Consider the following 21,925-nt stretch of genomic DNA (forward strand, 5'->3'; position numbering starts at 1 on the left):
TTTCAGGTGTACCTAATAACAGGCCACTTCATTAGGGAAAAATCATGGCCAAATCTGAACTGAAAGTAAAAAGTGCCCCACCCCCACCTCCTGATTGAAGGATCTGTGACGTCACACGGACACTCTATTAGGTACACCACCATTTTCATAACTTTATGCATTTTTTGTACGTGTCAAGAATGTGGATTTGACTACTTGCTCTTTATTTTGGGGGACACCAACACATATTGTACAACGTAAAACACATTTCCTTATTGTCATATAAAGCAGTTAGCCAAATGTCAGATTTTTATTCATGCCAAAAAAATAAACACAAGGAATAAAACACCAGACGAGTTTGAACAGGTTATTAACGTTTATTAAAATAATAATAATAAAAGTACATTTCAAACCAGCAATCTAATGTGAAATTGCAGTAGATACATTGGATAACAATATTTAGGCGAATATATGCATACACGTTATTTAGAAACTACTATAAGTGTTATAAAATCAAGATTACCCAAAGAGAAGCATAATCTCCCCGTTGTTGCATAACGGCGCATCCCTTCATGCAATAAAGTTAGCCGTTAGCTTGGAGAAAACGCGCATAAAAGAAGTGGTTTTCTTTCCTTGGCAAATCGTAAATTGACATTCTGGTTTACATAGTTCACGCCAGGAGGGAGACGCAACACGTCCGATGACTGATCCGTTGATGCACGGGGGGAAGGAAGGCAGTTTACTCGTTGACTCGTTCGCGAACGGGAAAGTCAGGATTCGTTCCCTCACTGGTCTGTTCTCGCGATGAACTGGAAATGCAAATCACTAACTCGGTCACTCACACATACGTTCAGTTGGGGAACAGGAAATGCAATTCATGACTAGTTCGTGTACCGGAAGGTACGTCATTTTCTTCCTCGTTTTGCTTTACGGCGAGGTGGCACCAGCTTCAATGGGCATTACCGACACCTACTGGTTGAAGTCATATGAACTGAAAAAAGAACGAAGCACTTTAGGGAGTGATTCGTTCACTCTCGTTCACTGAAAGGATTCGTTCTTTTGAACCCATCGTTCACTCACGAGCCAACACTAGTGAACTGCCTTCCTTTTTTGGGAGATTTTTTTTTTTTTTTTTAAGAAAAAACGCAGTTGTTGCATGCAACAAAAAGAAAAAAAAGAATGCCCAAAATGGTCAGTGGGATTTGCACGCCGAACCTCAAAACTGTATTTTGTCTTATAATACACGTATTTCATGTTATGGTTAAATAAAAATAAAAATAAAAACTCCATACGTGGCACTGAAAGCTTTTTCCACTTCCGCTGTTTGGTTGCCATGACAACAATCTTGCGAGTGAATTTAAATGGCTATGACGCTCTCCTCCTCCAAACTGCACAAAAAATCTTGGAAATGTACAGTGTCGTTGGACATTCACAAGGTACGTGTGCCGTTCCCAAATCTCAACAAAAATAAATCTATTTGCTATCAATAAGCTTTACTCTCAAATTAATTTGGCCTCTTTTTCCTTTACGCCAATGACGTATGTCCAGAACGTGACTATTTTCAGAAATGCTGCACGATCTACAGGCTGTGTTTCCACGATGAACAAACAAAATCGATATTTGTTTTAAATTTGAAGATTCATTGAGTTATCTGTTTCATTTTTTGCACTAGTTCCATTAAAAAAAATTACTTACTCTACTATCTAGATTTGTTAAACATCACATCATGTCCTATCTATATATATTTTTTTTAAATCACTTATTCTCATTTGAAAGTGGTGTTTCTGTTAGTCATAATAAAAAGAAAATATTTCAAATAATTTCACTGTCTAATAAATGTAAATAGGAAACAACTTGTATGCATACCTGCACCATTTTCTTCATTGGTAACAACATTACATGTTAAAACCACATTTGTACCAAAAGGTCACATGTCGCGGCATGCGCCTGCCCAAGACCGGAGACATCCACTTAAGTGTTTGCATCATGGGCCAGTGCAGGAAAACTAGCTGCTTGCCGCCACGCTTCCCATTACACTTTAACCAGCTGCTGGTTTTTGAAAAGGTAAGAATGATGACGGTGAATAAATAAAATTGCTGATCTAATAATGTAGTGTATCCGATGGGAGAGGCTGTCACATTAACCTCGTTAACCGTATTGATTGGCATTGTCTCCACGTCACGCGCTACACCAGACGTACACCGATGCCGTTGACCCCTCTGCAGTCGCTGACCTCCTAAAAGGTAAAAAGCCCTCTTGAGGTTTCTCCGCTCATCTCTTGAGTTCTACATCCTGTGCTGTGCAAGCATGCGAGCTATTAGCTTCTATCTCCACTGACTGCGCTTTTCTTCCTCTTAGCTGACACAACATCTTTTCAGCTGATTCAGGGTAAGCTTTTTGAGAGGGTAACATTCCCCTGTGCAAAAAAAAAAAAAAGCTTTGTGTTTACGTGTTGGCTTATTTTATTTGCCGGTGTCAGAGAGAAAGACCCTTGCCACAATGATGCAAAACAGCAAAGACTTCCTGAACCCTGGGCCCAATCTGAGCGGTGTTAAAGACCCCATGCAGAGAGACACACTGATGATGGAGACGTTGTCTGGCTTCCATGTAGGCTTAATTCCTTTATTGTTAAAAATATTTTGAGTTTAGTTTTTAGATGAGTGATAGCTAGTTTTAGCTTCTTCTTTTTTTTTTATATATGGAATATTTGTTCACTAAGCATTAAAGTAAACTAAACTACTATTCAATGGACTTTCCATTTTCTGTAGGCCAGACCAAAGTCAATTTAAAATGAAGCCTGAAATGCTGTTTATGAGGTGATAAAAATAAGACATTTTTGCTGTATTTATAGTTAGTTTTATAAACATAAGAGGAAGTTTCCGTTATTTTTTCTTGTATTTGTTTTATGAAAATGTTTTTAAAATTGTTGTTTTAATTCTAAGTTCCTACAATCACATACCAACAACTCGTCTTCCCAGAAGAGTACAAAGAGGAAGCTTATAATTTTCTTCCCTGTTGTTGTCCCAATACATTTGACCCAATATATCTGAACAGATCATTGTCAAAGATGACAAGAAATGTTCCACTCTTTTCATAGAAAACTGCTTAACTTTGACAAAAAGTCTTCCAACCTACTTTCATTTCATGCACATTTGTCTGGTGCGACTTCCTTGAGCGTTAGACCGTCTCCCTCCACAAAGCCATATTTTTCTTTTTTTCTTTGAAACATCACCGCGGTCTATTCTGCAATTTGTTTCACTCAAGACCGAGTCCAGACGGAACAACTACGATCGTAAATTGGCCTCCTGGGCTTTGCGCGCGTCTATTTTGTCTATTAGTCTTCCTATTGTCTCCCTCTCTCAAGATGTCACTCGTCTTGTGTCTCCAGGGTGCCTTTCCCACTGTAGACTTTTCAAAGACGTCGTTCATCCAGGAGAACGATTGGCCTGTAAGTCTCCTCGCGAGACACAAATGCAATGCAAGTTTTGATAAAATATTATTTGAGTGATTTTCATCCCGATGAAGTAATTAATATGTGTTGATCCCACACGATAGGTTGAAGACTCGACTGCCCCGCAGCAGAAAGAGGTGAGTACGTGTTTGTAGATGAAATAGGATAAGGCTATTTGCTTTGATTCAGTTCAATCAAGCTTTAATGAATTGGCAGCATCAGCGTCCAATCGTTCTCTTAGAAATAGTTTTAGTGTGATACAATTTCCCTGAATAGCAATTTGCCTGCCTAAATGCTTTTGTTTTATTGTATTAGACTAGAATGAATATTTAATCAAATCTTATTTATCCCAGATGCCATTACAGACAGGAAGTTGAAGTTAGAGGCCATTAGAGTTGTGATAATTCAGCGGTTGTTAGAAAGCTGAATGAATTGTATTTTTGTCCTCACAGATGGCCAGCCTCGTTCAATTGAGGCCATTTTCATCTATGGCAAGGAGGTCTCCAAATTATCTAGGATGGTCCACATGCAGACGCTCCCCCTCCCCACCCCCGTGCCGCCATATTTCCTGTGAAGAAAAACCACGAAAACACAGAGGTTGTCAAGAGCCAGGCTACCAGAGGCCCACTGTTGCCTCCACGACTCGGGCGCTGTCGCCTTACACCCATCGAAAAATGTGCCAGCTCTCCCTGGATGCTGAGCAAAGGCTGAGACACTTCCAGCTCGGACCGTTCTACTTCAAGAAGGAGACAGAGAGCCTCCCTCTATTCCTGGTCGGTAATAGCACAAATCCATTTATGCAATAATATACAAAGTATGTTATTTATCTTAAAAAAAAAAAAAAAATCTAGCCATGGTCATTTGTCATAAGGCTTCTCTTTGAAAACTGATATTGACTGCATCAGTCCCTAGGCATATTTGTTCTAAAAGCAGTACCGTAATTTGTTGCTTTATTCCCACACATCCAGGAGAAATGTCAACGTGATGATCTGTGATCCGTTCTCCTGCGTTGTGTCTCGACAGGTTCCGACGTGCAGTAGTCTGCCAAAAACCTACTCTCCTTTGAGTCACGTGCACTGCTGCCGCACAGTCAGCCTCTCCAATGATGATGATTCTGGTAGGCCACACTGAGCAGACCTGATTTCAAAGAAAATAAATTTACACTGAAAAAGTCCTCTTTTATTTCAATACTTACATACATATTGAATAAGGTCCAGTGTTCTTGTCGTTGCAGATTCTGAGCTGAGCCAAAGTCCTCTTCCAACCTCCTCTGCCTCTCCTGGTCCAAAAAGGAGAGACCATGGGACTACCAAACGCTCCCTAGGAGAAAGGTCAAACACTTGGCACACTCACAAAACTACAATTTCTCATCAAGACAATTGGACTTTGTTTGTCTGGAAGGCTGATAAAAAAAAATCCCGTCTAATTTTACAATCCTTGTCAAGTTTGCCATGATGAATTCCTCCCAATGCGTCTGTGTAAATAAATGCACGCTTTCTGTTTGCTCGTAAGATCTCCACAGAAAAGGAGGCACCTGCCTGTTGTCCCAATGATGGGATATAGAACAGCGACATGGCAATTCCACCAGCTGGAGGTCGCATGTGCGTGTGTGTGTGCGCTAAATTAGAGGCGCTGATGTCCCGTCATGTTTGTTCATTATCGGGCGTAGAGGAGGGAAAACAAAAAGGAAAGTGTATTGATTTGTTTCGCTGCCTCACTCTTGATAACTTTGACCTGACACTCACTTGTCATCCATCACGCCGGCTTGCCAGTCGATCCCACGGCCGACGTGGGCCCACGGTCGTCTTCTCCTCCGCCTCCGGAACAGCCCTGCAAACTCAGCTCATAAGCAAACATTAAAATCAATAGACAATCTCAGCACAGTCAATTGTGGGAAATGAACGATAGTTTTGCCGCAATTGAAAACGCCACAAGAGTTGCGATGCGTCAGATTAGAGCGGCGATGGAGAAGGGCACGCTTCGCTACTTGACTCGGGTTTCATCTTTGCACAGAAACTAAGCTACAACTTTGCAGTTTGTTCATGCTTCTCCTTTCTGACTTTGGGACTTGATTTTGACCACGTCAAATATTTGGCTGCACAGTGAGTTGTGCATAGTAGGCTCAAGAGCTCATCAAAAAGGATTGTTGTGTAGCTAATCGGGTAGTGAAGTTGTTGCGTTGCGACATAGTACACGCACTGTTTGTGTTCAAGGTGGAATGAAGAATTTAGGAGTAAATCAGTTTTCAAGTTAGTCATAGTTGTTTCACGTGGGGCTGTGGCGCTCTCTAGTGGACAATGGGAATATCGTCTGCACGTTGGACTTGGAAATACAAAAACATTTTTTTTTTTTTAAACAATAGAATGTGTTTCTTTGTCTGGCCTTCCCAGGTTGTACACCAGAGAACTCAGTCCATCCTACTGGGAGCAGATCCACAGCCGAGTCCAGAAGATTCTTCTGACGCACAGAGTACCCTGGGACATCGAGTAACTTTCTGATCTCAATGTTAGAGAACTGACCTGTTGTGAGTCTCGCACAAGCTATGCACATTTCAAATACCGGCTGAAACAAACAGACAAAGCCGCACAAAAATGCACCAGGAAGATGGTTGTGATATTCTTTTGCTTTAATGCAATATTAGTTGATAGCAATCATGCAAAGGAATATTTTTTATGGATTTCACAGAGCAAATCAAACAAATGAAAGGGTAAAATAATTCCAAAGATATAAATGGAAGCAATAGTTTAAAATGAGATGGTATTGATTATAGAAATAAGTAATCACACTTCTTGTACGTTTTTAAGTGAAAAATGCCACAGCATGTACACACGGATAATGATCTTGATCAGTCTTAAATATTTCAGTTTCAAAACAATTTGAGAAACTACAAAATTGTTAAACTTTTGCATGGGTTCAGTTTAAAGAGAAAGTCAACTCCCAAATTCTCTTTCCAATAATATGTTGCATGTCTAGTCCACTAGTCAAAAGACAACATCTTGGTTAATGTTGCGTTTGTGCAATACGAGAAAATGACATCTCAGGTCACAACCAATCACAGGCCAGCTGAAGAAAACTGGTGAGCCGTGATTGGTTGTGACCTACACATGGCAACCGCAAGTGGCAAAATGGCTGCCTTTTGGTTGATTAAAAACAGTTGGATTTTGCCTATTTAATAAACATTCCACAAATTAAACAATAATCAGAACACCGCGTTTCAACTCATTGTTAGGCAATTTGGGGGTTGACTTTAAACATCACGTCGCATTTCTACACGGGAAAAATACTGTTTACAAGTTTATCTTGATTTATAAGTTATTTTGTGTATAAACCCTTCAGACTCTTGTCTCACACACACGCTTACTTTGTGACTTTCTGTGATTTCTTGTGGAATGTATTCTTCTTGAATTTCTTGTTTTTGCCTGATGCCTGAGCTGCTTTCTCAGCCACAATACTCTGGTACCTTTTCTTGTTGTTGCTGAAAAAAAAATAATAATAACAGTACATAAATTAAGTCATATTTTCAATTTTAACTACTACTGTCAAAGTGACGCATAGAAATGCATATATCTTGTCTTTTCACATTCAACAACATTCTTGCATATACCACTCAATGGAGTATCAATTGTATTATATTTTTATTCCAGGGTTAAATTACACTGTTTACTATTTTCATGGTTAAAATAAAAATATTTTCTCAAACAAAAGCCTAGTTTCGGTTTTTAATTACTGATTTGAATTTTCCCATTGACTTACTAAAATCAATTAAACAAAACATTAGCCATTGAGCCGCAAGTCTGGTCATGTTACTAACCTCCGGAACTCGGCATCAGCCAGCAACTCCTCCACCATTGTCCTCTTCCGTTGCTTCTTGGGAATGCGGGAGTGATAGAAGTCGATGGCGCTGTCCTCCACAGTGGCCACCTGCACCCCAGCACAAAAAAGCACATAAAACATCACGCAAACCTCAAAATATACCCCGCCCCCCTCCTTTTTTTTTTTTTTTTGCCCTGACCTGGAAGTACTTGGGGAAGCCGTCTCTGTCGTTCTTCTTGTAGAACCTCTTGGGATCCATGGAGCCTCTCATCTTCAGCAGTTTCAAGTCTCCCTTCAGCTCTTGGGTCAGCTCAGGAGCTTTCATGTTGAACCAAGCATCGCCTGTGGTCTTCTCACGCTCCACCTGCACGAGTCATACGACTTGAAGTTATCAACTGATTTAAATGAATCAGTGTACCATTGCAACCAAAGTGAATAACCTTTCTTATATAATAATAACATAATATATTTTATGCATTAAGGAAATGACAAATTTATTGAAACGTCTCAGCATATACGTATATTGTGCTAATACTCGAGTAAAATATCTCCAAAAGAAAGTTCAACTTACCCTGCGCTTTAGTTTCAAGGCTTTTTTGGACTCTGTGTACGGTGGCACCGCCTCTTTCTTCTCAAAGTCTGATCCTATCACGCTCTTCTTTATCAGCTGTGGACAGAACCATCATTGTTTACTTGTTTATCTTTTTGGTCCATTCATTTATAATGCAGTCATATCACTTTACACGGGAAAAAGATGAAATTAGAATGAATACCACAGGGTGGGGCCAGAGCACTTCAACTTAGTATCTCGTTTCAATTGAATATAACTCCTTGGCACCACAATCTTGCATTACTTTTCTATCAGACGAAGCTTTGGCGCCATCTTGTGGCCAGTAAGTAAAAGCTCAGTAAAACATTTTTTTTTTTTTAATCTGTGATAGGCGACTTTGTAGGGCTGATTAATTATGGAATGATAGAAATCACACATCACAAAAGATTAGTTTTGGTATCAAACAAAATAAATCTTTGAAGCGCTAATTAAGTTGCTTCTGGACCAAACAAAATTCTTGATTTTAAAATGAAATAAAAAGGTACAACTTTATAAATTAAAGTATGTTTTTCCTGCATAAAGACCGGCTACCAATCCAGATTGATAATCATTATTTTTGACGATTATGCCAATTTTGCAATTGTGAAGTGTAATAATCATCACAATAATCAATCACAGCAATAAAACCAACTTTCACAAAGCCAGAAGAAGCAACGTGACAAAAACTATCAGGCTGTCATGGATTTCCTCAGCAGTGCAGAACCTTGATAATGCTTATTATTAATCACTGCCTGGAAAACACGTCCGCGTTTACCTCATCCTGGTCCTTCTTGTGTTGGCTCAGCAAAGTGGAGCTAGGTTTTGATTTGCTGCCGTCGAAAGTGATGTACAAACCCCCCAGCTGTTTCATGTTGACGCCCGGGTCGATGCGACTGGACATCTTTTTCCTGCAACAAAAAGGCGAGGCGACGTCACGGCTCATTTCCTTTGCGCGCTCCGAATCAAACTCAACGAAAAATAATGATGTGACAAATTTATACTGGATGGACACTTTGGAGACCTCTTGTTGACTTTGCCTCTAAAAATTGCTCAAGAAAGAGCGAGTGTGCTACAACTGTGGTGTGGGCTACGAGCCGTGGCCAACTGGACTTTGTTGGTGTTCGTGTGAGCGTCGGAGTGTGAACTGTGGTCTAAAGCAGCTCAATGCCAGTGTTCATTTTGTGGTTGTCTGTACCTCTTCTGCATTACGGCACCTTCAGAGCCACGGCAAGACGTAGCTATATGAATTACAAGGCATGCACTAACCTTTCTAGGTCAAACTACAACAGACGAGAAAAAAAAACGGTGACCTTTGGTGATCTTAGTTAAGTGTCTGCTCGTGTTGTACTCACAGTGAAGGATTCCTGCTGGACAAGAGAAGCGCTTCTTCCCCATAGTCGTCGTCATCCTCATCTGCCTCCTCATCTACAAATTCCTCGTCGTCCTCTTCCTCCCCTTTCTTGGTGCCCACCACCTCCTCTCTCGTAAGCCGCTCCGTGTAGTAATCTTCATCCACTTCCTGCCCAGGTCGCGTGTCCACCATAAACAGACCGTCGACCGACACGCCCGCCGTCTTCTTCTTCTTCTTTTTGGGTCTCCTGGAAGGGCCTTGTTGCTCTTCTGTGTCCTCGACTTGGTGGTCGAAGATGTCCTCGTCCTCACTGCTCTCCAAGAGACTGATTTTCTTTGTTTTCTGGGAAGCTTTCATGTCCTTGAGCGGTGATTTTTTACACGTCGTCTCCTTTTTGGGCCTCCTGGAAGGGCCTTGTGGCTCTTCTGTGTCCTCGACTTGGTGGGCGAAGATGTCCTCGTCCTCACTGCTCTCCAAGAGACTGATTTTCTTCGTTTTCATGTCCTTGAGCGGTGATTTCTTACACGTCATCTCCTTTTTGGGCTTCCTGGAAGGGCCTTGTTGCTTTTCTGCGTCCTCGACTTGGTGGTCGAAGATGTCCTCGTCCTCACTGCTCTCCAAGAGACTGATTTTCTTCGTTTTCTGGGAAGCTTTCATGTCCTTGAGCGGTGATTTCTTACACGTTGTCCCCTTTTGGGACCTCCTGGAAGGGCCTTGTTGCTTTTCTGCGTCCTCGACTTGGTGGTCGAAGATGTCCTCGTCCTCACGGCTCTCCAAGAGACTGATTTTCTTCGTTTTCTGGGAAGCTTTCATGTTTTTGAGCGGTGATTTCTTAAACTTCGTCTCCTCTTTGGGCCTCCTGGAGGGGCCTTGTTGCTTTTTTGTGTCCTCGACTTTGTGGTCGAAGATGTCCTCGTCCTTCTCGGTCTCCACGAGACTGATTTTCTTCTTTTTCTGGGAAGCTTTCATGTCCTTGAGCGGTGATTTCTTAAAAGTCGTCTCCTTTTTGGGCCTCCTGGAAGGGGCTTGTTGCTCTTCTGTGTCCTCGACTTGGTGGTCGAAGATGTCCTCGTCCTCACTGCTCTCCAAGAGACTGATTTTCTTCGTTTTCTGGGAAGCTTTCCTGTCCTTGAGCGGTGATTTCGGAAACGTCGTCTTCTTTTTGGGCTTCCTGGAAGGGGCTTGTTGCTCTTCTGTGTCCTCGACTTGATGGTCGAAGATGTCCTCGTCCTCCTCGTCCTCACTGCTCTCCAAGAGACTGATTTTCTTTGTTTTCTGGGAAGCTTTCATGTCCTTGAGTGGTGATTTCTTAAACGTCGTCTCGTCAACGACGGTCGCCGTTGTCTCCTTTTCGGGCTTCCTGGAAGGCCCTTGTTGCTCTTCTGTGTCCTCTACTTGGTGGTCGGAGATGTCTTCGTCCTCCTTGTCCTCACTGCTCTCCAATAGACTGATTGTCTTGGTTTTCTTGGAGGCTTTCCTGTCCTTGAGCGGTGATTTCTTAAACGTCGTCTCCTCAACAACGGTCGCCGTCATCTCCTTTTCTGGCTTCCTGGAAGGGCCTTGTTGCTCTTCTGTGTCCTCGACTTTGTGGTCGGAGATGTCCTCGGTCTCCAAGAGACTGATTTTCTTCGTTTTCTGAGAAGCTTTCATGTCCTTGAGTGGTGATTTCTTAGCCGTCGTCTCCTTTTCAAGCTTCCTAGAAGGGCCTTGTTGCTCTTCTGTGTCCTCTACTTGGTGGTCGGAGATGTCTTCGTCCTCCTTGTCTTCACTGCTCTCCAAGAGACTGATTGTCTTGGTTTTCTTGGAAGGCTTCAGGTCCTTGAGCGGTGATTTCTTAAACGTCGTTTCCTCAACGACGGTCGTCGTCGTCTCCTTTTCGGACTTCCTGGAAGGGCCTTGTTGCTCTTTTGTGTCCTCGACTTTCTGGTCGGAGATGTCCTCGGTCTCAAAGAGACTGATTTTCTTCATTTTCTGAGAAGCTTTCATGTCCTTGAGTGGTGATTTCTTAGCCGTCGTCTCCTTTTCGGACTTCCTGGAAGGGCCTTGTTGCTCTTCTGTGTCCTCGAATTGCTGGTCGAAGATGTCCTCGTCGTCCTTGTTCTCACCGCTCTCCAAGAGACTGATTTTCTTTGTTTTCTGGGAAGCTTTCATGTCCTTGAGCGGTGATTTTGTAAACGCCGTCTCCTTTTTGGGCCTCCTGGAAGGGCCCTGTTGCTCTTCTGTGTCCTCGACTTGGTGGTCGAAGATGTCCTCGTCCTCCTTGTTCTCACCGCTCTCCAAGAGACTGATTGTCTTGGTTTTCTTGGAAGCTTTCATGTCTTTGAGCGGTGATTTCTTAAACGTCGTCTCCTCAACGACGGTTGCCGCAATCTCCTCTGGCTTCCCGGAGTGGCCTTGTGTCTCCCCCATGTCCTCTTCTTCTAATTCCATCTCTTCATCATCTCTGCTCGCAACAGGATGGCTTGTTGATGTTTTCTCAGTGGCTTTTGCGTCCTCAAGTTGAGGTTCGTCAGGTGTCACTCGCTCATCGACCGACACCACAGCCTCTTCCGGCTTCCCCTCACAAACATCTTTATCTTCCGTGCTGATCTCCATGACTACCTCCTGACACGTCACCTGCTCTACCTCCATGTCGTCCTCTTGTTCCTGAGTTGTCGACACACTCCCGCACAAAACCCGGTCATCACCAGACATCTCTGTGCGCACGTCATCGTCCTTTTCATCGTCTCCTCCGACATCCTCGCATCTTGCTCCCGAGGGTGAAGACCCCGTTTCCTCTTCCATCTTATCCACCGCCGAGTCGTCTTCATCCTGCTTTTCAGCGGACCGCTCGTGCTGCTGATCTGGAGCCACCACTGCGGCCTCCACAAGAACCTCCTGTTCATTCGGATCTGCCAGTTTGACTTGGTTCACTGCTGCTTCGGTCGACGGCACGCTGACTTGCTTCTCTTCTTCCAGCAACGTACAGTCCGCGTCTTCGGCGACCACTGTGGTCTCCAGCATAGAGTCATGCAGTACGTTTCCCTCTGGGGAGGTCTCCAAGACAACCCACAGACCCTTCATCGGCACATGCTGCTGAGAGCTCACCGAGCCGGCCCTAACCAGAGTAGAATGACCGTCTGTCTGCTCGGAATCCGACTCTGCGTTCTTGGAACTAGAGGAGGGGGTCTTCGCCTGACGCTTAGCATTGATGGTGTAATCAGAGCCAGATTCAAAGCCCTCCGAGTCGCAAGACTTCTCGGCGGCAGTCCGTCTAGTTGTTCTCCGGCTCGGAGTCGACGAGCTTGTGGAGGTTTCGTCTAAGTTCAGGGGAATGGGACCCACCTTTCTTGTTCTTGCACTCCTGCGAATCGTGGATTGAGAAGCTGGAGAGGCTTCGGAAGTGAAGCTGCTCGCATCAGAGAGGTCGAACTCTTTCGCTTTGGCAGAAGATCTGGTGCTTCTCTTTTGACTTCGGGTGACTCTTTGCGACTCGGTCAGCAGTGAAGAGGAGGATTCCGCTTCTTTATCTCCGGTCTTGACTGGATCCACGTTGTGTGCTGCCCTACTTCTCTTGCTTCTGACCGTTTTCTCCACAGTCGGTAAAGAACAGCAAGAGTCCGCATCGGACAATTCATCTTCTGCAAAATTCAAGGTGATGGAAAGCCTTTTGCTCCTTCTGCTGCCCCTAGCCGGAGTTTCACTGTGGGACACAACAGAGCTAAGGGATTCCATCCTCTTGCTTGGACCGCTCCTTCTCGTACTTCGGACATTCTTTGGTGCGCAGGACCCCAGCTCGGATTCTTCTTGACTGGTTTCGCAGGCCGCCCTGTTGTGCGTCACTGGCTGGTCCGCATTGAATGTGACAGAGGAGCACGAGTCCAGGTCGGACACATCTGCTTCGTGGACTGAGCTCACGGGGGTGCAAGGCTGCTCGGGGCTGTGGAGTCTGAAGGCTCGGGAGCATCTTTTCAATGAGGACGTCGGAGAGTCGCTGCTGTCTTCTCTAAGGCGGCTGCTGGTTTTCACTGAGTTTGCCGCTTGTGACGCCCCACTCCTGGTTCTTCTCCCTGTTGATGGAGTCGCCTGTGAGGAAAGGAAGAAAACATCACAGACGGCTCAACCCAATGTGTTTGTATCAGTGTGTTTTAGTGCAGTTCTCGCTAGGCATTGGACAACATTGCAAATGCGTATATCAGCAAATCTCAACCAGTTGGTGAATTTTGTTTTTAAATTTAAATGATACTTTTGGTTGTTTCCTCGGTTATTTACCATTATTATTTCAGTCTTGATAGATCGATAGATCGATAGATCGAAAGATAGATCGATAGATAGTGCGTCAGATCGGTAGAAACTTTGGTTTATTTACTACTTAAAACACACACATGATTAATTTTTACGTTTGGACTGAACATCTGGAACTTTTTGTGCCCATTAGACGATTTGAAATTGTTGACGAGTGCCAGCGTGGGCCACGTGAGTTGGACACGCAGATGGTAGATGACCACAACGGAAATTTACAATTTCTCGCTTATGAATAAAATGTGTTGCGCTTTTGGGAGAAAGTTGCAAGTGTATTTACCTGGATGTGGGAGGCTTGCTCAAGATTTGTTTGATTTGGAGAAGACACGCGTACTCCTCTTCTGGTAACCACCATCTTGGACCGGCTTGTCACTTCCGCTTTGGAAATCAGACCAAAGCAATCGATAGACAGAAACGCCACTTGGAGCGCAGATGACCTCGATTTATTTATTTTTTTAATTTATTTTCAACCTCGACCAAGAAACTTGTTGGATAAATGGGTATATACGACCAAGAAGTATTCAAATGCTTAGAAGTTTAAATGATCAAAACCTGATACAATATATAAATTCAACTTCCAATTATCCTCACAATAGTAACATCTATATTTTTTTCAAATAAATTACTTAAATTAAAAATTGTAGAGAAGCATCCAATATCTAAAACAATTGAGATCAACGGCAACAATGTTTTATACAGTTTAATAAAGACCATTTTTGACAAACAAATGACAGTATATGGATGTTTCCAGTACAGCAGTGATATTTTCAAGTGATTTACTGGATCAAGCAAGTTTTAACTCATAAATAAAAATGCCTTAGAAAATATATTTCCCTACCTTTAAAGATATTAAAGGGGAAAAACAGATGACATCAATTGCAACCTAATCTCAAAATACAAATTTAATCTCTTAACAAATGAGGTGAATGTTATCCCTGGCAACAAATCAATAAATGTTGGAGTAAAAAATATCTAGCTGAGCTTCCAATGGTAAAATTGTATCAGAGTTAGTGCATTTTTCTTAAATGAGGAATGCAAATTAGTCTTTACAGAAAATCTTACAATTAAATCTAACCTTCATAATCCATTCCTCTAATAATACAAATTATCAGAAGAACAAAAATCAACAGGTTTTTTGTACAGACATTTGGTGACATTACGAAACGTTGATAAAAACATGTATGAACATGAGATCAGATGCAATGAGGCACTTCACATTTGAAGACGGTTGAGGAAATCACTACATAACCCAACAGTAAAGCCACAAGTTACAAGGTGACAATTAGTCACTCAAACTACCTTTTACGTCACAGAAATATTCACTGTACAGGATGAATTTTGATATCTGCCCACCTCATCTATTATCAAATCCGATGATGCGTTAAAAGTCTGAGAGGTATGCTTTGTTTTTTGGGGGTTTTTGTGTTGTTTACTTGCATGTAGTATATTGTGTACTATGTCTTGTCACCGTGGGATAGTGGGAACGTTATTTCGATCACTTTGTGTGTCTTGGCATGTGAAGAAATTGACTTTGTGTCCAGCCACATTGTTATGTGCACAATGCATATTGCTGGGAAAAGGCCCACTTTTGTACACTCCTCACAACAAGTTAGAGATATTGGGTCTTTTTTGGTAAACTTGTGTTTTGGTAAACTTATTGTGCAAAACTGAGCTTCTCTGGCAAGTAGCTGAACAGTAAAACTCACAAAGCCCAAAATCACTAAATCTTCGTAACGAGTGCTTCTTTTTTTAGACCCAAATGATTCAGCTAAAAAATGCAGACCTCATCCAAATCTCAAGAGAGTATGAGACAGTAAATGTATGATGGGCAGCGTTCCATGTTTGCAGAACTGTTACTTTGCATCTGGTCGTGAATGGAAAAGATGACAAATGGCTTCATCCCTCGCTTGCCTCCGCTAGAGTTCCGCCTTCCTGGCGCTGAACAGGTAGCCCATGGCCTTGATGATGCCGCGACTCTTGACGATGACGGAGTAGCGAAGGAGCCACTCTAGCCTCCAGTCGGCCGCGCTCGCGTGCTGCGTTCCCTCCTGCATCGCCTCCCGGAAGTTGGCCGCTGATATCAACTCTGCGTGGAAATGACAGCGTTAACTTCTCCAATCAAGTTCGGGGTTTCCTAATTTAACTCTGGTCACAATTCCTCAAGTGAGCCGTTTTGCCCCAAGGTAGATGACCATTGAGCAATGGAGAAATATATACATATACATACACACATACACACACACACACACACTATAAGAAACAAAACTAGAAAAGAGATGCTCACCCGCAGGATCGTTGTGTGTGAGAAGCTGGATGTCAAACTCTTTGGCGAAGGCCGTTAGCTCGGGGGGCATCACGCAGCAGGAGGCCAGGTTCACTTGGTTGCTGCTGGGCTTGACCTGGACAACAACGAGGCACACACACACACCAACAGTAAATTGCCTTCACATTTTTTTTTTGCACATGACATTTGCAACAGACCTGAGCCCAGATGTAAAGCTGCTCCAGGAGGTCCTTGTCCAGGTCGGAAGTTCCGATAGCGGCGATCCTCTGGCTACGTACGAGCGCCTCCAGCTCCTCCCACGCCGGCTGAAGGGGAGCCAGCGTTTGGACGTCGCCGCTAAGGAGCCTTCGCGGCGCGATGATAACAGAGTCCAGCTGGGACACAGCCAACGTCTGACAGGCTGGAAAGAAAAGATACAGTCGATGACTGTGTCATTTTATTTCTAAATATTACTCCTTCTTACCCATCTCCACTGCATCTCTGATGGACGACTGATCCGACTCGAAGAGGAACAGCTTGGCTGCCGAAACAAAGCCACACGTGGAAGCAATTAAGTGAACAGCCGCTTAAGCTCATATTTAAAAAAAAAAAAAAATTTACGTTAAATTGAACATATGCCATGCTAAATTTGCTTAAGGTACAGACCTGACACCTTAAGCTCCTCCCTCTCCTCAGGTATGATCGCATCTGTGGCCTGGGGGATGTTACAGTCCAATGTGTCGGGTAAATCCTACAAAAACAAAACAAAGTTGGTTTCACTCGCTGAGCAGCGCTTGGCCTTCGCAAGCTTTCTGACCAATGGGAAGCAGATTATTTGGGTTTCAGGTTGCATTGCTTTGTTGTTTTAGAAGCTGTGCAGAGTTACTCTGGCACAGCGTGTTGTAAAGAAGTCCAACTCTGAACGAGAGCCCTTATTTTTGTGGATATCAAAAGTCGAAACACCCCTGTTGAAATGCATCAAACTGAATGCATTCAATGGTACAGAATATTTGATGGCTTGGAAAATTATTTTGTACCCCTTTCCCGACTGATACTTTTAGACAACAAAACCCGCTCTGACGGTGCGGAAACTCACTTTTGACCACGGCTTGTGTTCTTATAAGTGACTACAAAGATCTTGGAAAAAGCAGACGAGGACATCTGAGTTTTAGTCAGGGTAAAAAAAGGCAATTTAAATGGTGGGAGGTTTGCTGACTCCCATTTAACTGTAATACATGTCTGAAAAATGTGCATGGTAGAATCTGACCGCAGCCACTTGGCCCAGTTATGAGGATTCTTTTTTTTTTTTCAGTCAAGTGGTGCAAGTCATACGAGTGTCGATTTAGAACTGATTTTTTTTTTCTTTTATCCTATTACAAAAACGTGGGGTATGTAGGCTTTTTGTATCTACTCTATTTTTCAAACCCCACTGGAGGGACAGCTGACTATATACCGTGACTACATACATCCGACTCTTATAACTTAACTCCACGTTGCCATTTGACTCCAGTGGATGATTAGCATAGCTGCAGTATGTGCCCACCCGACCAATCACGCACACAGACACACTAAATGAAGTATCACTCGCTTCTTTGTTGCTTATCTTGGGTTCCGTTATAATAAGACGGCAATGAACTGTTTCACCTCCCCCAATTCATTGTAACAAACAGATGAGACTTTTTGGAATGGCGCCTCAGACGACTGTCTAGTATTGCATGAACATTGGCCGTGACAGCTTCTTTTCAGGCATCCTTTGAAGTCCGTCACACCAGTTGTTATGTCGAAATCCTGCTGTCCGGCCGTGTGGAGCCTCGCCCGATAAGGCAAATACAACTAATCAGTTTGGTCTTCAAACATTATGCTTCGTTCCTAACAAGATACTTATGTTTCCATGGTTCTCGAGGACTAAAAAAAGCAACCCCAAACACCAATGTGAGTAATAATGGTCACCTCACCTCAGTAGGTCCTTCTATTGTGGAGAACCAGCTGCTCAGTGTAGCCTGAATGCATTCTTGAAGCTGAGAAAGACAAACAGAGCTTGCTCATTTCATACGTAGCCAAATTTCGACAAACCTGATGATTCCAATAATATTTCCTGACAAGTGATGAGGAGACATTTACAGTAGACTGCAAAATCAAGACCATGTTTCTCCACTTGACTTGTGCGGGCATGTATTATAAAGCATAGCAAGTGGATGACTTCCATCAATGTTACACCATCCAATTTACTATTTCGCTGAGGCTCAAAGGGCCAAAGGGCGTGGAGGCCAGACTATACGTATGAGTGCTTGGGTTTCGTACAGTTTACAGAGTTTGGCGGTGAGGTGAGAGTTTTGAGCCTGGGGCAGGGTTTCTAGTTAGTGTTTAAAGCAGGGGTGGGCAAACTACGGCCCGCGGGCCACATCCGGCCCACGGGACCGTTTAATCCGGCCCGCCGACCCTGAACAAATTGTATTATTAAACTTTTTTTTTTTTTGGTCATTTTGCCTGCAATGACTGCGTTTCCCCAGTAGATGGCGAAGCGCTCGCCTGCGCATTCACTACCGGAAGCCGTGTCAGAAAGCTTGGCGCACACTCACAAGTGCGTGTACGTACTCAGTAGTACGGACATGGCGCACTCTCGCTCTATTCGTATCAGTCCCGAATTTAGATCGTGGGCTGTGACATCTGCATTCTTGTAATTCGCGCGCTGAGCTTTCAGATGCAGTTTTGCGCTAAAGCCGCCCACAAACCTTCCCCTGGAATCCTTCCATTAAAATGAGTCGCCCAAGGAAAAGCAGTGCCGAGCGTTTAAAAGAGAGTGGCCAATTTGGCTCGACGTACGCGACGTGACGTTCAGCCACATCAACATCAACCCATCACAGATCGAGGTAAACGGACCAACACCTCGGATCTCTCCTAAGAATTGCCACAACAAATTTTACTCCAGACTATGACGCACTAGCAAAAAAGGGAGACCAACAACACTGTTCCCACTGAAAATGAACGGGAGGCTCTCAAGTTTATTGTAAAAAAATGCATTTTGAATATGATTTGTACACATAGCAGGGATTGAAACTAGCGACCATTCTCATTTTCAAACAATGCAGGATGCTCAAGGACATTGATGCACCACCTATTTGCGACTAATCTTAACCTGTAAAGTTCTTAAGGCTTACTTTAAGGAAGTGTTTCCCGTTTCCTCACCTCTGTTACCAAGTGTTTGTGAGTTAAAACTCTGCTCTGATTTTCAGATACCCCTCACCGTGTTGCTGTTTTGATGACTTTATTTGGATGTATGCTTTCACCGATTCTTCAAGATGATATATTTGGTCAGAATGTTTGCCGTTTGATGTGATCTCATAAGATAAACATCTTTCATTAATCTGACCTGCAGGCACTGAAGTGATGGAGACTGTTATTCATAATAACAGTGTCGTATTTTATGAGAATCAGCAGTTTTTTAGTGAATTATTATTAAAAAAAATTTAATGCTGTTAATAAATGCATTTGTTTTCAAAAAACTTGTTTGGAATATCCATGCTTTACTACCTACTAAAGGCCAAAATCTTTTATGCAATGACCTTTACAGGTCGCTTATATGACTTCACACAAAGCCTACGTCCATCTGCTCCTGGTTCGGCCCTCCGGTCCAAATTTAGAACCCAGTCCGGCCCGCGAGTCAAAAAGTTTGCCCACCCCTGGTTTAAAGATAGGCTTAGGTTTGCAACTGAAGGTGTAATGATATAGATTATGATGCATTCTAAAATGATATAATGGCAGACAGAGAGCTGGCTTGTGCTGTGAAGTTTTTCCACTCAACCAAACTAAGGAGCGGCTAGCGTTGACGCAAATGATAAAATAACATCCAGGACGGGATGTTAATTAAGTTACGTAACCTAACCTCATTCATAATCTATCAGTGGTTAGAAATCTGGTGCCCACGTGAGTAGTAAAGGTCAAAATAGCGAAATGATTAGGCCTTTTGATGTGGAAGGGAGCATTTGAAAAGGTACATACTTGCAGGGTTAGGGTTAGTATAGTTAAGTCAAACAGAGTCCTTCGCGTTCGACTTACAACCAGTGAATGGAGGAGGCGTCATGTTGAGAAGGACAATTTTCTTCCTCTTTAGGAAATGTTGACATAATAAGTCTCAACGTCAGGCATGTTTCCCCCTCTAAGGCTATTAGCACCTGCTCCGCTAGCTACTCGGACGCTCGGTCGCTCGAAGGATTTAAAGAGAAGTTTACCTCCTCGCTGGGGGAACATGGACATTTCTTCGTCAAGCGGGCTCTGTTGACTAAATTTCCCGTGTGGAGCCTGAGCGTCTTCGCGTGGCTCAGTAGACTCCCCTTCGCCTCCGCGTTAGTGTTGTGAGGATCCATGTGTGCCGTCTTTTGTCGGGAGGAAAAAGCGTCCGACGTGACGAAACGTGGCAACCAAGAGCAGGCGGGGGGGCTTGCCTTATACTATTTATATGACTGCACCTTCTTGAGAAGTGACCAATAGAATAGTGGCGCGAGAGATGCAATGGAAATAAAACGTAGTCACGATGACTTGCTGCTTCGGTTACTTGTTTACACAGCTAAGGGGGGCGGAGGTAAAAGCCGGCCGGGCTCCGCCCACCGGAGGTGTGGCCACCTAACGTCAGACAATTTGCATAGCTTTTGTTTTATTTGCGTTTTTATTTGACTTGATTTCCAGCCAACAAATTTGAAACGTTATTAAAGTTTTTTGGGTGTAACATTTTGGAAAAAATCTGTCAAATTCTTTAATACCCCGGACACACCGGAAAAGAAATGATTTGAAAAAAATATATAGCTTTATTGAACAAATGACATTTACAATGAGTATCCAAAAAGTACAAAAACTGCAACTGCCAGAGCTCGCTTTTTTACGCAAACAGTGAGGTCATGCGAGTAGACGTCCAGGCAGAATGATTCAAGACTACGTACCTGGCTGGAGGCCTCCACTGTGATGTCACTTGCGGTAGAGTCTGTGAGGCGATGGATGGAGTAACGCTGGGCACAGACATCAGCCAAGTCCCCAAATCTGCAAAGCCCCATCCCCAAAGACTACTACAGTTGTACCCTGAACGCAAGCCAGGGTCTCGTACCTCGTTGGTCCAAGGCGTAGGGAGATCTCTCCATCCACTCTGGAGCCCCTTGACCTTGAGAGGGAGGTGTCGAACGAACCGCTCTGGAAGTTGGAGAAGACTGAGACGGATGGCTTTGGACACGGGCGTCGACAAGGGACTCGAGTCGAGGCATTTGTGCACAAGTGCTGGGATCCGTGAGAACACTACGGCTTCATATTCGCGTTTAACACAACGCTGCACTTTGCATCCGGCCCGCGCGCTCACGAGTGGAGTGGGATAAGTAGAAGTACGGCTTTTAGTCTTTTGTTTTGTTGAAGACTGCAGTTTGCGCGGGTGGTGGTGGTGGGGGCTCATCTCAAAGGGTCTCAAAGTCTGCCTACAGCAGTGCTTCTCAAATAGTGGGGCTATTCCTGGGGGGGCGCGTGTGACCCTGGGGAACAGGCTTTTTTTTTGGCAGTACTAGAATAAAGTGTAATTGCGCGTTTACTACAGCAGGGGGCAGTGGGGCTCTCATTGTTACTTCTGTCACGTTTGCGACAGTGCAACATTTTACGACTTACAAGACAAGTTAGGATAGTCACGGTGGGGAGGGGGGGCGCGAATAGTTTTCTTCTTGCTAGGGGGGGGGCGTAACAGAAAATAATTGAGAAGCACTGCTCTAGCGGGTATGCAAAGAATCTAATTACGTGTCGTCTCTTCGACTGTATAGTCCAGCAGACTTTTAAAATAATTAAACGGTGCTGGCACAAAGTAGCCAGCAGGCGGTGCCAGAGTTCTTTGCAAAACTTTGACTTCATTTTCTAAGAAAGCTTTTTTATACATGCTTTTTTAAAAAAAAAAGGCCTTACTAGTGTATACATGGTCTGTCTTATTAATACAAAAAAAAAGCCTCACTTTACGTGATTAGAATTTTTTTTTTACTGAACTTAGAAGTCTTATTATACATGGTCCTCTTTTTAGTAAAGAAAAAACCTTACTTTACGCGGTAATTTCTTTTTTTAATAAAAAAAATTCCTTACTATACATGGTCATTTTTTTAGTAAGGAGAAAGCCTTACTTTACGTAGTCATTTTTTACCCCCCAAAAAAGTCCTTATTATACATGGTCATTTTTATAGGCAA

The 21,925-nt window shown here is 43.4% G+C and overlaps 3 protein-coding genes across 3 annotated transcripts; 1 reads left to right on the forward strand and 2 right to left on the reverse strand.

The window, feature by feature from the left end:
- Positions 1 to 1,311: 1,311 nt before the first annotated feature.
- On the forward strand, positions 1,312 to 6,780 carry spata6 (spermatogenesis associated 6). Its single transcript, XM_061297321.1, has 10 exons — positions 1,312 to 1,415; positions 1,906 to 2,043; positions 2,174 to 2,222; positions 2,338 to 2,367; positions 2,459 to 2,586; positions 3,368 to 3,427; positions 3,883 to 4,203; positions 4,454 to 4,547; positions 4,665 to 4,761; positions 5,821 to 6,780. The coding sequence occupies exons 1-10, from the start codon at positions 1,341 to 1,343 to the stop codon at positions 5,918 to 5,920; spliced, it is 1,092 nt and encodes a 363-aa protein (XP_061153305.1). The 5' UTR covers positions 1,312 to 1,340; the 3' UTR covers positions 5,921 to 6,780.
- dnttip2 (deoxynucleotidyltransferase, terminal, interacting protein 2) lies at positions 6,035 to 13,849 on the reverse strand. The gene is made up of 7 exons (XM_061297320.1): positions 13,745 to 13,849; positions 9,185 to 13,248; positions 8,608 to 8,740; positions 7,815 to 7,910; positions 7,443 to 7,607; positions 7,242 to 7,351; positions 6,035 to 6,905 (listed from the first exon to the last, which is right to left on the reverse strand). Exons 1-7 carry the CDS (start codon positions 13,817 to 13,819, stop codon positions 6,788 to 6,790), a joined length of 4,761 nt encoding a protein of 1,586 aa, XP_061153304.1. The 5' UTR covers positions 13,820 to 13,849; the 3' UTR covers positions 6,035 to 6,787.
- A 300-nt stretch (positions 13,850 to 14,149) lies between these two features.
- Positions 14,150 to 20,302, reverse strand: gclm (glutamate-cysteine ligase, modifier subunit). Its single transcript, XM_061297836.1, has 7 exons — positions 19,957 to 20,302; positions 17,683 to 17,745; positions 16,394 to 16,478; positions 16,212 to 16,268; positions 15,946 to 16,148; positions 15,749 to 15,863; positions 14,150 to 15,550 (listed from the first exon to the last, which is right to left on the reverse strand). Exons 1-7 carry the CDS (start codon positions 20,089 to 20,091, stop codon positions 15,381 to 15,383), a joined length of 828 nt encoding a protein of 275 aa, XP_061153820.1. The 5' UTR covers positions 20,092 to 20,302; the 3' UTR covers positions 14,150 to 15,380.
- Positions 20,303 to 21,925: the final 1,623 nt, after the last annotated feature.

The sequence above is a fragment of the Syngnathus typhle genome, linkage group LG14 (genome assembly GCF_033458585.1).
Source record: "Syngnathus typhle isolate RoL2023-S1 ecotype Sweden linkage group LG14, RoL_Styp_1.0, whole genome shotgun sequence".
Taxonomy (NCBI): domain Eukaryota; kingdom Metazoa; phylum Chordata; class Actinopteri; order Syngnathiformes; family Syngnathidae; genus Syngnathus; species Syngnathus typhle.

Excerpts from the sequence above, each read along its gene's own strand:
- spata6 (XM_061297321.1), top strand. The coding sequence starts at position 1,341 with ATGGCTATGACGCTCTCCTCCTCCAAACTGCACAAAAAATCTTGGAAA. Across the intron at positions 4,204-4,453 it reads AGAGCCTCCCTCTATTCCTG|GTTCCGACGTGCAGTAGTCT; the intron begins GTCGGTAATAGC and ends GTGTCTCGACAG. Across the intron at positions 4,762-5,820 it reads AAACGCTCCCTAGGAGAAAG|GTTGTACACCAGAGAACTCA; the intron begins GTCAAACACTTG and ends TGGCCTTCCCAG.
- dnttip2 (XM_061297320.1), bottom strand. The coding sequence starts at position 13,819 with ATGGTGGTTACCAGAAGAGGAGTACGCGTGTCTTCTCCAAATCAAACA. Across the intron at positions 13,249-13,744 it reads AGCAAGCCTCCCACATCCAG|GCGACTCCATCAACAGGGAG; the intron begins GTAAATACACTT and ends CTTTCCTCACAG. Across the intron at positions 7,608-7,814 it reads CCTTGAAACTAAAGCGCAGG|GTGGAGCGTGAGAAGACCAC; the intron begins GTAAGTTGAACT and ends TGACTCGTGCAG.
- gclm (XM_061297836.1), bottom strand. The coding sequence starts at position 20,091 with ATGGATCCTCACAACACTAACGCGGAGGCGAAGGGGAGTCTACTGAGC. Across the intron at positions 16,269-16,393 it reads GGAGGAGCTTAAGGTGTCAG|CCAAGCTGTTCCTCTTCGAG; the intron begins GTCTGTACCTTA and ends TTGTTTCGGCAG. Across the intron at positions 15,864-15,945 it reads AGCTTTACATCTGGGCTCAG|GTCAAGCCCAGCAGCAACCA; the intron begins GTCTGTTGCAAA and ends GTTGTTGTCCAG.